Raw genomic sequence first — 15,518 nt, forward strand, 5'->3', positions numbered from 1 at the left:
AACAACTCCAGTATTGGAGAAATCGATCCAAATGATCGGAACGTAGTCCAATCACTTGGAACCAGATACGGGGTATGCCCAAAGGGGCGTGAAGCCCCTGGGGGCTATAAAATAGAGTCCCCAAGTTCAATTTGTTCTTCTTGGCAGGGTCACTCAGCAACTCGAATCAACCCTTGAGAGTGAACTGCCTAAGCTGCCGCATCAACCAAGTAAGTCTCCAGTCAACGCACGCTACGAGACAGGCGCTCCTAGCTACCAGTCCATACCAGCTTTTGAATCCTGCAGACTCCGATCGAACGAAAGGCCATTTGTTCCCCTGACCTGGTGGGCCAGTCCAAAGCTAAGTATAGGCCTTTTAGTGATAGAGAATAGTCTAGAAAGTAGAGTTTATGCATGAGTAGTGATTTACTGTATAATAAATGTGTTTTGATTTGAATCTTACTAATTGGTGTGTTGAGTTATTGATCATTACTTGAACTTGAACCTCGTGATGGTATCGTAAAGATAGCTGGCGACTCTAGAGCAAAGGTTATAGAAACAGCAAATTAAGTAAAGATACAACGGGCAACAAATTAAGAACCAACCAAAGTTAGCAACAGGGGGCATGAAAAAGCACTGGTGGGTAAAATAAGGGAATTTCCAAAGGTGTTCTATCCCATATATTATGGGCAGGAAGTTGACCAAAGAGAGAGTAGGGCCCATTAGGGACCAACGTGGCAATATATGCGTGGAACCGGAAGATCGAGGTGAGATTTTAAATGAGTACTTTGCATCTGTATTCACTAAGGGGAATGATGATGGAGGTATAGAAATCAGGGCGGCGCATTATGATTTACTTGAAGGACTTAACATTGAGAGGGCGAAGGTATTAACAGTTTTAACTGTCCTATAAATGGATAAATCCGCGTGGCCAGATGAGATGCATCCCAGGATGCTGTGGGAACTAAGGGAGGAGATTGCAGTGGCTCTGACAAAAAATTTCAAATCTCTGGCCACAGGAAAGGTGCCTGAGGACAGCTTATGTGGTGCCATTATTCAAGAAGGGAAATAGGGACGAACCAGGATAGCCAGTGAGTCTGGCTTCAGTGGTAGGGAATCTACTGGAAAAACTTCTGAGGAACAGAATTAATCTCCACTTGGAGAGGCAATAATTAATCAAGGACCGTCAGTATGGTTTTGTCAAAGGGAGATCATGTCTTACAAATTTAATTTGAAAAAAAATTATTGATTTTTGTTTGTATTTATAACAGGACAAAAAAGGTAAGAACACGCAAGAAACATGCATAAACCTGAGGCATATTAACAGTGACCTCCCGAGTGGTTGGCTATAACAGCCATATTAACAACTGCATGTTAAATTGGCCCTTAATTGGAAAAAAATAATTGCGTACTCTCAATTTAAAAACAAAGCTCCTGATTGTCCCTTATTCCCTTCAGAACCCGTTCTTTTGGATGAACTTGGTTGCTTCCTCCAGAGTACTAAAGTAATGTTCTGTACTGTTGAACGTGACCCATAGTCGCTCCAACAACATTCTAAACTGCACCTTACTTTTAAATATAGCAGCTTTGGCCTCGTTAAACTCTGCTCGCTGCTTGGCCATGTCAGCTCCAATGTCTTAGTAGATGGGGATTGTTTGTCATTCACACCTACACAACCGCATGCTTCTCGCCCTGTTGAGCGCCCACTCTATCTTGAAACTTGGCAGTTTTGCGATTTATTGCCCATGGCGGCTCTCCTGGCGTGGGCCTTTGATGGAATGACCTGTGGGCCCGGTCTACCTTTGAGGGTTTGGCAAAGTCCTCCTCTCTGACCTGTTTCCCGAGCATCCTCGCAACGTATTCTTTTGGGTTCCTGCCCTCTGGTAGCCCGACAATTCTCTGTTCTGCCAGTGGGACCTAGTCTCCTGATCGTTGACTTTCTTCTTGTGTGCTTTCTGGGTTGTACCAACCTTGCTGCCTCGAGTGAGGCAATCTGCTCGCCCTGGTCGGTGGATTAAATTTTTTGAGGAGGTGATTAGGTGTGTAGATGAGGGTAATGTGGTTGATATAATCTTCATGGACTCTAATAAGGCTTTTGACAAGGTCCCACATGAGAGGCAGATGAAGACGGTAAGAGCCCATGGGATCCAGAACAATTTCGCAAACTGAATACAAAACTAACTTAATGGTGCGAGGCAGAGGGTGATTGTTGAAGGTTGTTTTGGTGACTGGAAGCCTGTTTCCAGTGGTGATCGGTGCTGGGTCCCTTTTAGTTTGTTGTGTACATTAATGATCTGGATGTGAATATAGGAGATATGATAAGTAAGTTTGCAGATGCCACAAAAATCGATGATGTGGTAAATAATGAGGAGTGAGGCCTTAGATTACAGAACAATATAAACGGGCTGGTTCGATGGGCAAAAGACTGGCAAATAAAATTTAACCATGAAAAGTGTGAGGTAATGCATTTTGTGAGTACTAACAAAGCAAGGTAATATACAATGAATGGTCGGACCCTAGGAAGTGCTGAGGATCAAAAGGACCTTGGTGTGCATGTCCACAGATCTCTGAAGACCGGGCAGGTTGATAAGGTGGTAAAGAAGGCCTATGGGATTCTTGTCTTTATTAATCGAGGCAGTGAATATCAAAGCAAGCTGGAGCTGTATAAAACACTGGTTAGGCCCCAGCTGGAGTGCTGTGTGCAGTTTTGGTCACCCACACTTTAGAAAAGAAGTGATTGCACTGAAGAGGGTGCAGAGGAGATTCACCAGGATGTTGCCAGGGCTGGATCATTTCAGCTATGAAGAGAGAGACTGGATAGGCTGGCATTGTTTTCCCTAGAGCAGAGAAGGCTTTGGGAGACATGATTGAGATGTATAATATTATGACGGCATTGATGGGGTGGACAGGAAGGTCCCTTTTCCCCTTAGTGGAGGGGTCAATAACCAGGGGGCATAAATTTAAGGTAATGGGCAGGAGATGTGAGGAAAAACTTTTTCACCCAAAGGGTGGTTGGAATGTGAAACTCACTGACTGAAAAGGTGGTGGAGCCAGAAACCCTCAACATTTAAGAAGTATTTTGATCAGCACTTGAGATGCCATTGCATACAAGGTTACGGGCCAAGTGCTGGAAAATAGGATTAGAATAGTTAGGTACTTGATGGGTCGGCGGGAACACGATGGGCCAAAGGGCCTCTTTCTCTTTCTCTCTCTCTCTCTCTCTCTCTCTCTCTCTCTCTCTCTCTCTCTCTCTCCCTCCCTTGGCTACTGGGTCACTATCTGGTGAGCACCACACAGCTGCTGGTGCACATCAGGAGGAGGCAGGAAATTTCAAGAGATGGGGCAGCTGGAGGTCTGCTGGACCCCAGGACATAGTTGGCCCCCAGCCAGATGCCGGGCCTCTGGAAAAGATTCTCCCTGAGCTGCTGGAGATGCAACGGCCGAGCCGGGAAATTCCTGAGGGGGTATCAGCGACGTTCCAGCAACTGCAAGGCCGATTGGAGGAGTCCAAAAACCTTTAGGTGCAGGAGATGGTTCTGGGAGCGGGGAAAGAGGGTGGAAAGGGGTTTTCTGGGAGCCGGAAAGAAGGGTGGGGAAAAACATATTCTCGGGGGGGGCATGTTGGGCCTTTGCTACTGCCTGTCTGCCTCCTCAGAGGAAGCTGCATGTTCCTCTTCCTCCAGAATGTCACCCTGCTGCTGTGCCAGGTTGTGGAGGACACAGCAGACCGTAGCAATGTGTGCGACCCTCTGAGGGGTGTTCTGCAGAGCACCGCCAGTGCGGCTGAGGCAGTAAAATTGCATATTTAGTAATCCTGTGCACCACTCATGACAGTCCGGGTGGCCGCGTGGGCCTCTTTATAATGGGACTTTGTCTCAGTCTGAGGCCTCCACACTACCGTCATCAGCCATGACCACAGCCAGTAACCCATGTACCCCCACGAGCCAATCCATCAGCCTGGGTGGTTCTTGAAGACCTCTAGGATCTTCGAGTGTCCCAGGGTGTAGCTATCATGCACCCCCCTTGGTAGCGTCCACAGCCGTGCATGATGTTGAGGCAGTGGTCGCACACTATTAGTACATCCAGGGAGTGGAACCTCTTCCGATTGATGAAGGGCATGTCTTGATGCCATGGTACTCTCATGGCGACATGCCCCTTGGTCCCGAGGCATCCTGGCGATGATGGCAAATCCTGCAGCCTGGTCATCTTGGTCAGCCTGGTCCAGGTCAAAGTGAATCATAGAATTTACAGTGCAGAAGGAAGCCATCTGGCCCATCAAGTCTGCACCAGCCCCCGGAAAGAGCACCCCACTTAAGGCCACGCCTCCACCCTATCTCCGTAACCCAGTAACACCACCCAACCCTTTTGGACACTTAAGGGCAATTTATTATGGCCAATCCACCTAACCCGCACATCTTTGGACTGTGGGAGGAAACTGGAGCACCCAGAGGAATCCCACGCAGACACGGGGAGAACGTGCAGACTCCGCACAGACTGTGACCCAAGCCGGGAATCAAACCTGGGACCCTGGAACTGTGAAGTAACTGTACGAACCACTGTGCTACCGTGCTTCCAATGTAGTGGAATACACGGGCATGCAGCGCATCCATGACCTCCCGGGTGCATTTATGGGCTGATGATTGTGAAATGCCGCACTAGTCCCCGCTCGAGCCCTGGAATGACACGGTGGCGAAAAAGATCAGGTTTGCCGTGACCTTCAAGGCCAGTGGGAGCGGGTGTTCTCCATGTGGTGCCAGGTCTGCGAGGACGTGGCACAATGCAGCACTGTCTCCCTGGTGAGGCAAAGTCTTCGGCAGCATATGGTGTCCGACACCACATTGTAGACACAAGTCCTGTACACCCGAGGTTGCCTTCTCCGCTGTCTCCTGGCCCACTCCTCGGCCTGGTGGGCGGCCGGGTCTTGAGCCTGACCAGCGGCACCCTGTTGTGGGCTCCAGCTTGGGTTTGCCTTGCCGCAGCCAGTGACATCTTGCACTATAATTTCTGACTGCACCCACCTGCTTGAATGGTGGAAAATGGCTTCCAGGAAAGGCAAGCAATTCAGACTAGATAGGAAAATCTTCTAAAACTTAGGATCTTAAACATAAGAGGTGCACATTCTAGGAAGCACATCAGATTTTCGCCACCAGCAAGCGGCGTGCTGCTGAGAAACACGCAGCTGGGGAACTGGAGAATCCCACCCGTTATATGCTCGAATTCCTGGGCTTGACTTTATTCCATTCCCAGAGCTTACCTTTATCATTCCTGAAAGAAGTGGCTCAGCCAGCAGAGGGCTATAGCTCTCCGAATTCACCAATGTTCTTAATCACATATAGTAATTTAAACTTATAAAATGCAGCTTAGTGTTGTCACCTTAAATTGGATACAACAGTGATGCAGGAAGTCATGATGTATAACTGGCTTGTGCTGTCTTTATTGTCAATTGTTAAAAATAGATCTTAAATAAACATTTCAAGACATCCAATTTGTCAACCCTGTTCAGTGATGGGGGAGAAATCTGAAAGGTCACAGATATTATTTAAGGACCGGAGTACCCATTTTTGAAACAGTTGAATATTTTGAAAGTAGCTGACAAAAATGTGATTTGTGTATGAAACAATAGAAAGATCCAATCTTTTGAACTCAGTCTACAAAAACCTTATGACAAAAATAACTTCTACAAATGCCTGTGTATGAGAATTACTATGTGATGCCAAATGGTACTTAAAAATGACGTGTTACAACAGTATAGGACTTAAATAGGAAGCATACTGGGCAAAGTCTTCCGGACGTTCATGCCGGTGGCGCATCCTCGCCGCAAGTTTTGCGGCAACATCTGGCGGATTCAATGGGAAATCTCGCTCACCATGTTGGGACCAGAAGATCCCGCCACTAGCCAGCGGTGGACCAAGAAACGTGCCATGGGGAGGCCAGAGAATCTCGCCCACTGTTTGTCTTGATTCAACGTTTAAGATGATGGGACAGAAATGCATTCAGATTCTCAAAGTTTTAATGGAGAGGAAAGTAGTACTTTATCAATTTACCGGTGCTAAAGAGTTACAGAAATTAAAATTATATGTCTTGCTGCTCAGTCCTGGTATTCGCTTCAATTCTTCAAACATGCTTCTACTAGTAAAAGGAGCTTGCATTTTTCAGATATTAGATATTACAAAGTCCTCAAACAATTTCATTGTCCTCAAACAATAATTTGTTCAATCTAGTAGACAATCCACAAATAACCATTGTGTATGATCGTAGTGTTCACAACAATGTTGTAACAGAGGTAGATAGGTGCATATTTTCTATTAGTGTATGTAATGGCGGGTCATGTAATGAAGATCTACAAAACTAACTGTGGTAGCTTCAGTAGTCCTCTTTCTTTCTAGACCAGTTCATGGCCTAATATTCCTATTCAAGTGGCAGCCAGGAGAAGAACCAGCAGGGTCCATTGTCCAAGATTCAAGACTTGAGAAGATCTTCTTTGCGAAACAGGTAAGCCTGAAAAACAGATATTAATAAGTCTGAAACAAAAGACAATTACAATTTAGGTGGAAAATGCTATAAATTCATTCCTAAAACAGGAAACCAGAAGTATTTTGCAATGGCATTTTCAATTACTGGGAATAAAGGAGCTTCACGAGGGACAAAAGAATTTGAGGAAAACTTGTAGAGGCTGAAAGGAAAATTAATTTACACAATAAAGCGTGTGGCTGGATTGAATTCATTGCTCCCGCAGATACCAGTGATGAGCGGGTTTAGCTTTGTAAAAATAATCTGAATGAGCATCCTCTCAACAGCAAGGACAACTTTCATTTTGCTTTTAATGTAATGCAATATCTTATAATGCTTTATAGGAGGGTTATCAAGCAATATTTGGCATTGAATCACTTGAGGTGTTAGGGCGAATGATAAAAAGCTTGGTCATCTTAAAGGAGCAATGAGAGGCAGAGGGAATTCCAGAGCCTAGGACCTAAGTGGCTGAAGGCAAATCTGAATCTGGATGCTTAAGAGGCCAGAATTGGAGGAATGGAGATATTTTGTACGGTTGGTGAAGGCTACAGAAGTGGGAGGTGGGGACAAGGATGTGATGGGATTTGAAAACAAGGATGAGAATTTTTAAATCAAAGTCACACTTAGTTGGGAGCCAGTGGTCAGTCAGCGAGCATGAAACTGGGAATAAATAGCATAGAATACTGACATCTCAATGGAAAATGGATTGATGGTTTTCTGCCATTTTCCCTGATGATTGGATAATATCCATGGCAATAGGCTTTTATCCCTATAGTTTTCTGGCCGTCAGTGAAAGCGAGAGCTAGAAATGCTGATTGCCCATATGGAAAGCGTTGGTTCTTCACTATGCTTTCGCTGCATGATTAATCTCACTTTCGTTTAATGCCGACCTGTCCACTATTTGTCCAAAAACATACCGATTGAAGTACTTGTCTGGGCTGTTTGTGTAGGCTCCGAGTAGTCTGTTGTTTTCTGGGCTATACGTATGCACTCTGCAACAGCTGAAGGTACTCGCATGTTCACATAGATATAGGAATAAGCCAAAAATAGAATGTATGCAATCTCTGAGGGTCCTCTTGTCCTGCTTCATTTCATAGTCCTGAATGAAGGCTTATTCTTCAGTTGGCAGTTCATGAAATCCTTACTGCAAAAGTCAGAAACTCCCATGAATGAAGCTGAGGTTTTAATTTTCATTGTATGTCCCCAGTACTATAATTGGATAGAGAAAAAAAATCATACAGCCTGATGTTTGGCAACTTTCCAGCTGTTCCCGGTGATGCTGGAGCTCCAAATCTATGCCCTTGATTTTGAAGTATCCATAGTGCGCAAAGAAAAAGTAGCTTGGTGCTAAGGCTGAAGTGGTGTAGTTGTGTCCACGTGAGTATTTGACAGAAAACTTTTGTTTATTCCCAAGCCTATGTGAACAGGTGAGTACCGTCAGATGTTACTGAGTGCATACGTGCAGGCAGGAAATGGTAGACTTCCTGCCTCCTTTGAGAATAGAGATTGGCAAAACTGATGTCTGCATAAAAGGTTGATCTTTATGGCTTTTACTGATTTCCACGAGTTTATGGTGGTATAATAAATCAAATAAGTACACTTTTAATAATAATAATCGCTTATTGTCACAAGTAGGCTTCAATGAAGTTACTGTGAAAAGCCCTGAGTCGCCACATTCCGGCGCCTGTTCGGGGAGGCTGATACGGGAATTGAACCCGCGCTGCTGGCATTGTTCTGCATTGCAAGCCAGCTAAACCAGCCCCTTTTATTGGATTGTGAGATTTTTGCCAGTGTTTTGAGTATCATATTCTGACGTCTTGCGCATTTTTCTATGAAAACTGCATATCAGTTGCTTGGCTACTGGTTCACTGAGAGTTCTAAATTATGTATAATTTATTTAGACTTTTTCTCACTAGGTAGTCAATTAATTGTCCACCAGTGCCATTTTAGATGAATATGTAGGATTTCCACATGGACTTTTGCTTGGAGATTAATCTCCAATTTTCCCTCCAATGTGGGAAGATCCCAAATCTTTGTTGTGGTTTCTCCCCCAGTAGCATGAGACCAGGAACACCAAACAATGGGATATTGGATATGAGCCCTTCTCTTTTATATTGTGTTGCTTTAATGTAAATATTAACACAATCATCATTTTCCCTTTCTATAGAGTGAGGGATTGTCTTTACATGTAATTTTCTTTTCTACACATATGAATAGTTTAAAGTAATGCCGCTGGATGATGCCTAACAGTTTTTATGGGTACCATACAGAGTTTAGTACCCATGGCATCTAGTAACACAACGCAGGCTGTGTGCTATTGAGTTAAGATTGCTCAACAGTACAATCTTGTCACCAAAATATTAATTCAGAGCAATCAAATTTTGACAGGTTGTAGGACCTTTTCTTTTGACGTTTTCTGCTGATTTTTGCTTTAAGTTGTGAATATAAACCAAATAATTTTGTAAGAAAGGATTGCACATTTCACTGATGCATAAGATTAGATGAATTCTGATCTCTGATGGATGTCTGACACCGTAGAATAGAAATTGCAGTTGTTGTGACTGATAAAGGATCTGTATCTGTAGTTTTACTATGCCTACATAGGAATACTTTCGCGAATGAGAGCACAGGCATCAGTTTGTTTGACTGAGGATGTAATAATGAGGGCGGCACAGTAGCACAGTGATTAGCACTGCTGCTTCACAGCGCCAGGGACCCGCGTCGGTTCACAGCTTGGGGTCACTGTCACGTTCTCCCCGTGTCTGCGTGGGTTTCCTCTGGGTGCTCCGGTTTCCTCCCACAAGTCCTGAAAGACGTGCGGATAGGTGAATTGGACATTCTGAATTCTCCCTCAGTGTACCCGAACAGGCGCCGGAATGTGGTGACCAGTGGATGTTCGCAGTAACTTTGTTTTATAGTGTTAATGTAAACCTACTTGTGACACTAATAAAGATTATTATTATTAATAGCTGAGCCTTATTTTCTCTAGGGCAGCACTGTGGTTAGCACAGTTGCTTCACAGCTCCAGGGTTCCTGGTTCTTTAAAACAGATAGATAGGTTTTTGATCAATAAGGGGTTCAGGGGTTATGGGGAGAAGGCAGGACAATGGAGATGAGAAAAATATCAGCCATGATTGAATGGCGGAGCAGATTTGATGGGCCGAGTGGCCTAATTCTGCTCCTATGTCTTCTGATTCGATTCCCGGCTTCGGTCACTGTCTGTGTGGAGTCTGCACATTCTCCCCGTGTCTGCGTGGGTTTCCTCCGGGTGCTCTGGATTCCTCCCACAGTCCAAAGATGTGCAGGTTAGGTGGAATAGCCATGACATTGTCCAAAAAATGTTAGGTGGGGTGACTGGGTTACAGGGATGGAATATGCTTAAGTGAGGTGCTCTTTCCAAGGGCTGGTGCAGACTCGATGGGCCAAAGGGCCTCCTTCTGCACTGTAAATTCTATGATTCTAGACATGTACTTGCCAGCAAAAATCTTTTTAAGATTGTGAAATAGTTCGGTTTGGGTATATGTGTAGGAAAATAATTCCACCTGCGGGCAAAACCAGAACTGGGCCCTACAAATATAAGATGGTCTCTAATAAATCTGATGTGGAGATGCCGGCATTGGACTGGGTTGGGCACAGTAAGAAGTCTTACAACACCAAGTTAAAGTCCAGCAGGTTTATTTGGAATCACTAGCTTTCGGAGCACAGCTCCTTCCTCGGGTGAATCCTCTAATAAATCTAATAAGGAATTCAGGAGAAGCTTCTTTGCCCATCACCATGAGTTGAGGCAAATAGCATCAATACGTTTCAGAGTATGTTAGATTCGTACGATGGAGAAATCCATTGAAGGATGTGTTGATGAGTTTAGATGTAGTAGGGTTAGCGGAGGAGGAGGTTTATGTGGAGCATAAACACTGGCATAGAGCTGTTACGCCAAATGACCTGTTTCTGTGCTGTGAGTACTTTATACGTTTCTGGATAATCAAGAATGGACTACCCTGGCTGATATGGTTTTTTTTTTCTCCTTTTCCTTACCCAAGTATTTGCGTCGATACGAATACAATATTTTTTGTATTTTTATTCCATTTGGTAAAAAATTCATTTTGATGCAAATGTAGGAAGGTATCTCCTCATTGTCTGACTTTTCCATTATTCCTCTTTCTCTTGAGGTAATCAATAATGCCTGTGCCACCCAAGCCATTATTAGTGTGTTGCTGAACTGTGTCCATCCAGATATAGAACTAGGGGAAACTCTTGGAGAATTTAAAGAATTTTCACAAAGCTTTGATGCGGCTGTAAGTATAACCTGACATTGCTTATTTCCTTACATGTGGACTGATGTACCAAAGTAACAGGTGCATTTCTTCTGTAATTGTATGCTAAAATATTACTACACTTCAGATTAAAAATGCAACCTTTTTTCTTTTAGATGAGAAACTTTGCAGTAAAGCTAATCTGAGCTGGTAACGTGTGTACTGCAGATTTAAAAAAAAATAAAAATATATATATAAATTATATGACCTCGCAAAAAGGGACATTTTCATCTTCATATTGGCTCTTAAACCAGATCTCATGACGCAGTTGTTTCTCTCAGATCTTTTGGAAGTTATGCATTTTAGAACCATTGGATGTAGATTCACAGCTGTAGTTCCCGCACAGCAAGTTCCGTTTCTTAGTTGCGACACTGGATGACTGCAGAGCATGCTTTTCTGAATGCGAGAGAAGGAATGAATTGTCCAGCCATTTTTGCATCTCTTGACATTCAGACATAGACCTTGAAATAAGGATTCGACTGACTCATTTCATTGGGAAACTCTTCAGTTCCCGTAGAACTGAAGAGAGAGAGAGGGAGAAAGCAAAAGAAAAATTGTATTAATACTTTTTAAATACACTTTAAAAATAGCCATTTTGCTCAATTTTTGAATTCCTGATGTGACATTTTTCTAACTTATTCCACCTGAGTAGACATCAGAGTGCAAATCATCACTCTATTTAATTCCAAGTCACATGAAACAAATGTTTAACATTAACTTTTTTATAACATAAGAATAAAGTACTCTTGTACTGACTGTCTTTGATCATTAAAACAGATGAAAGGCTTGGCATTGAGCAACTCCGAAGTCATTCGACAAGTTCACAATGGCTTTGCCAGGTATGAGGAAACCTATACCATATCCTTGAATTACAAACCAGCTTTCTCCAAAGTTGCTCTTAACCTAATCTGCCACTTTCCTTACCAGGCAGCAGATGTTTGAGTTTGATGCCAAGACTGCAGGAAAGGAAGAAGATGCATTCCATTTTGTTAGTTACTTTCCCGTCCATGGAAGATTGTATGAGCTAGATGGATTAAGAGAAGGACCGATTGACTTGGGTAATGATGATTCCGATATTTAACATGAACTGTTTACCACCTTTGTCGTGTTTTGTACACCAGTAGCTCAATTCAAGCTAAATAGGACTTGGGTAATTAACTTTGTTAGAACAATGAGGACCACTTCTCAGAAAACCTTCATGTAAGACGTTTTTTTTTGTTCTTGTGCATAATCAAGTTTGTTCCTTTGAGGCAATTTAGCTTTCAAAATCGGCTTATTTAATTGTCTGTTCCCACCTTCCTTCCCACCTGAAGGGGGTGATGTTCATTCGGTGATGATTTGACAGCCCTGTTAGCCATTTTGTGAGCCATTCCTCATGTGCCAGCTTAGAAAGAAAAGACTTGGATTTTTGTATTACTTTCATGACCTAAAGTGCTCTTTGTAAATTCATTACTTCTGAAGTACAGTCTCTTTTGTAGCAACAAGGTAAAATGACCAGGTGAGCGGTTTAATGGTGTTGGTTGAGGGACAGATGTTGCCCAAAACATCGGCATAATGCATCAGCTCTTCTACTGCTGGTGCTATGGGGTATTTTCCGCCCACCTGAGCAGATACAGATGTCAATTTAACCTCTCATCCAAAAGACACAACTCCAACAATGCAGCACTCCTGCAGTATTGCACTGGAGTCAGCCCAGGTTGTGTGTTTGTCTCCGGAATGGGTTGTAAATATCAGTGCAGTTGAACCCAATTCTATTGTCATCTCATGTCAATAATAGTGTTTTCCAGCAGAATTACCTGGTAGCAATTTGTTGTGGGAGTATTGTCTGCTTTTTTTGTTTGTACCTCAAATATAAAGAAACAAATCTGTTTTGGCCTCAACCACAACCTGACTGAGATCAACTAATCAGATAGCTTGCTCTTGGCCTATCGCTGGCGCAAGGGCAACATGTGACAGTGAGCTAGTGGAGCTTCTTGGTTTTTGTTTTGTAACACCCTCTTTCGTCACCACCCTCCTTCCACCCTCAATCACAGCATGGTTGAGATGATCCTTGCAAAGTGGATGAAACTTGTTTTCCATCATTTCTTAGCAAGTAGTAACCTATTTCTTTCCTCTAACCAAGCAGTTTGCTAATGAAATTTAAAAATAAATTCTAAATTGATTGAATGAGTGGCTTATATACATAATATTTCCTGCAGTTGGTGGTACTGGTGAGCGGTGTTGAATCAGAATGAATAATGCGGGATATAGAAGATACTCTGGAATAGGATTTGTATCATACTGTTGGACTGAAAAGGAACAAAGAACAAAGAAAAGTACAGCACAGGAACAGGCCCTTCGGCCCTCCAAGCCTGCGCCGACCATGCTGCCCGTTGAAGCTAAAATCTTCTACATTTCCGGGGTCCGTATCCCTCTATTCCCATCCTATTCATGTATTTGTCAAGATGCCCCTTAAACGTCACGATCGTCTCTGCTTCCACCACCTCCTCCGGCAGCGAGTTCCAGGCATCCACTACCCTCTGTGTAAAAACCACTTGCCTCGTACATCTCCTCTAAACCTTGCCCCTCGCACCTTAAACCTATGCCCCCTAGTAATTGACCCCTCTACCACGGGAAAAAGTCTCTGACTATCCACCTGTCTATGCCCCTCATACTCCTCAACAAATTCACAAGTGTGTACTACTTAGCATCCTGATTGCAATGAAGATTGTATCCCACATTGTCACAAACTGCATCCTGTTTGTGCCACCCTAGAAAAGAAACTAGAAAAGCAATGATAAGTGCTAGATGCAAATTTTTCATTTTTACAGGAGTTATTTTGCTAAATTACCCAGGATAGGTTTGATGATGTAAACTCATTGCTGACATTTACTTGTACTCCATGAAATGCAAAAGATACTTCACATCGTAATGTTTTTTCTGTATTCATTCCATAATTTCATTGTCCACTGTATTGATAGTAAAATTGCACATCTCCATTATTTTTCCTGTGGTTTTGCTTGCTGGATTACAGAAATGATCAACCAGTTCCTTTCACAGCGTCTATGATTATGTAGTCATGATGTAAAATTATAACCAGGCACATAGTGAAAGTGCTCCGTTTACTCCTATCCTCGGCTCCCTGTCCATTATTTAATCTTCCACCCATGCTAACCCCTGACCTCATATGCCGATATCGTGCATCTTAACCTTTTGTGTGGCACCTTACCTAGTGCATTTTGGAAATTCAAATGACGGCCTCCATGAGCGAGGCAATGGACAATATGGAGCAGAGGCCTAGGAGACGACGACGAGGGACCTCGAAAAAGCCGCCACAAACCAAGGGAACCGGATTGCGGCAGCCGAGGCCGAGGTGGCGAGCCTGGTAAAGTACCAGAAGGGCTTTAAGGATAAAGTCGATGACCAGAAGAACCGATCGTCTCAGCAAAACCTGAGAATCGTGGGGCTACCGGAGGGAACGGAGGGGAGAAATCCCACAGAATACGTAGCAGCGATGCTCGGGAAGCTGCGCGGCGAGGAGAACTTCGCCAAACCCGAGGTTGCTTTGGCAGCGGCCCAGGACTGGGGAACCACTGCGGCCGATAATCGTGAGGTGGTACAGGTACCAGGACAAAGAGTGGATCCTGAGGTGCGTGAAGAATGCGAGAGGGTGTAAGTGGGAAGGGCGTTCCATCTACCTGTACCAGGACATTGGTGCCGACCTGGCCAAGCGTCAGGCAGAATTCATCGGTGCCAAATCCGCACTGTACAAAAGTGGGGTGCGGTTTGGCATGCTCTACCCTGCCAAGCTGTGGGGCATGTACCAGGGTGACGAACACTACTTTCATGCCCCGGAGGAAACCAACAAGTTTGCCAGAAAAATGGACTGGGTGATCAATGATAGAGTGCAATGGCTAGAACGTGGGCTGTAAGAATTCGCGAAGGGCAGGGGTGACCACAGGCAGAGGTGCAGAGAGAGGGGGAAAGGTGGCAGAGGGAGAAGGGGGTCAAATAGGGGAATCGACTGTTAGGGGAGCGACTACAGTAGCAAGCAGCCTGGTGTACGGAAGCCACGGCATGCCTCCCAGGAGGGAGGGAGCGCCTGGCAGAGGTGAAAGGAAAAACAGAACATCAGGGGGAAACAAAGGACAAAAAGAAGGGAGGATTGGGGGAGGTAGAGAAGGGGGTAAAGCCAAGGAGCAATGGGGGGGGATCACAAGGGTAGGGGGGGGAGAAATGGAAGGTGGGGGGGAGGGTAGAGTGCTGATTGCAGCAGACAACACCCATCTTACCCTGCAGGCTGATACTAACTTCTTGGACCACCTGTCTCTTTCCCCCCCCCACCCCCCCAAAGCAGGCCCAACTTGACATTGGTCACCTCTGGTCCTTAGGCACTTGCTTTCTCGGCCCGTCGATTTCAATGGGACCTGTAAACTTATCTGGCTTACAACAGCTGTAGAAAAGGGGACATGTTCTCCTTCAATCCAAGTCCACTGGACAGTGAAGCTCCACTTTGGATACAGCTGTTCTGCCTGAATCTCACCCAGCTGGAGTTGGAAGGTCGGGTGAGATTGGCACAGAAGGAATTCGGCAAAAGTGAATGGGCACTGCTTGCCACTCTGAGAAAGTTGCAGCCCATTGTGTTCGAATCATAAAAGCTTTTTACTATATGCATTTGCTATGTACACGCAATGTGTTATATTATAATGAAGGGTTTGTTTGTATCCAGATGAGCCTTTC

The 15,518-nt window shown here is 44.3% G+C and overlaps 1 protein-coding gene across 2 annotated transcripts in view; it reads left to right on the forward strand.

Moving 5' to 3' along the window:
- uchl5 (ubiquitin carboxyl-terminal hydrolase L5) overlaps positions 1-15,518 on the forward strand; it is a 51,468-nt gene that overhangs the window by 13,172 nt on the left and 22,778 nt on the right. For both annotated transcript variants that reach the window (XM_072511491.1, XM_072511492.1), the window contains exons 3-6: positions 6,366-6,471; positions 10,656-10,781; positions 11,577-11,638; positions 11,727-11,857. In XM_072511491.1, coding sequence (XP_072367592.1) covers positions 6,366-6,471; positions 10,656-10,781; positions 11,577-11,638; positions 11,727-11,857 — 425 coding nt within the window. The remainder of the gene's footprint in view (positions 1-6,365; positions 6,472-10,655; positions 10,782-11,576; positions 11,639-11,726; positions 11,858-15,518) is intronic.

The sequence above is a fragment of the Scyliorhinus torazame genome, chromosome 7 (genome assembly GCF_047496885.1).
Source record: "Scyliorhinus torazame isolate Kashiwa2021f chromosome 7, sScyTor2.1, whole genome shotgun sequence".
Taxonomy (NCBI): domain Eukaryota; kingdom Metazoa; phylum Chordata; class Chondrichthyes; order Carcharhiniformes; family Scyliorhinidae; genus Scyliorhinus; species Scyliorhinus torazame.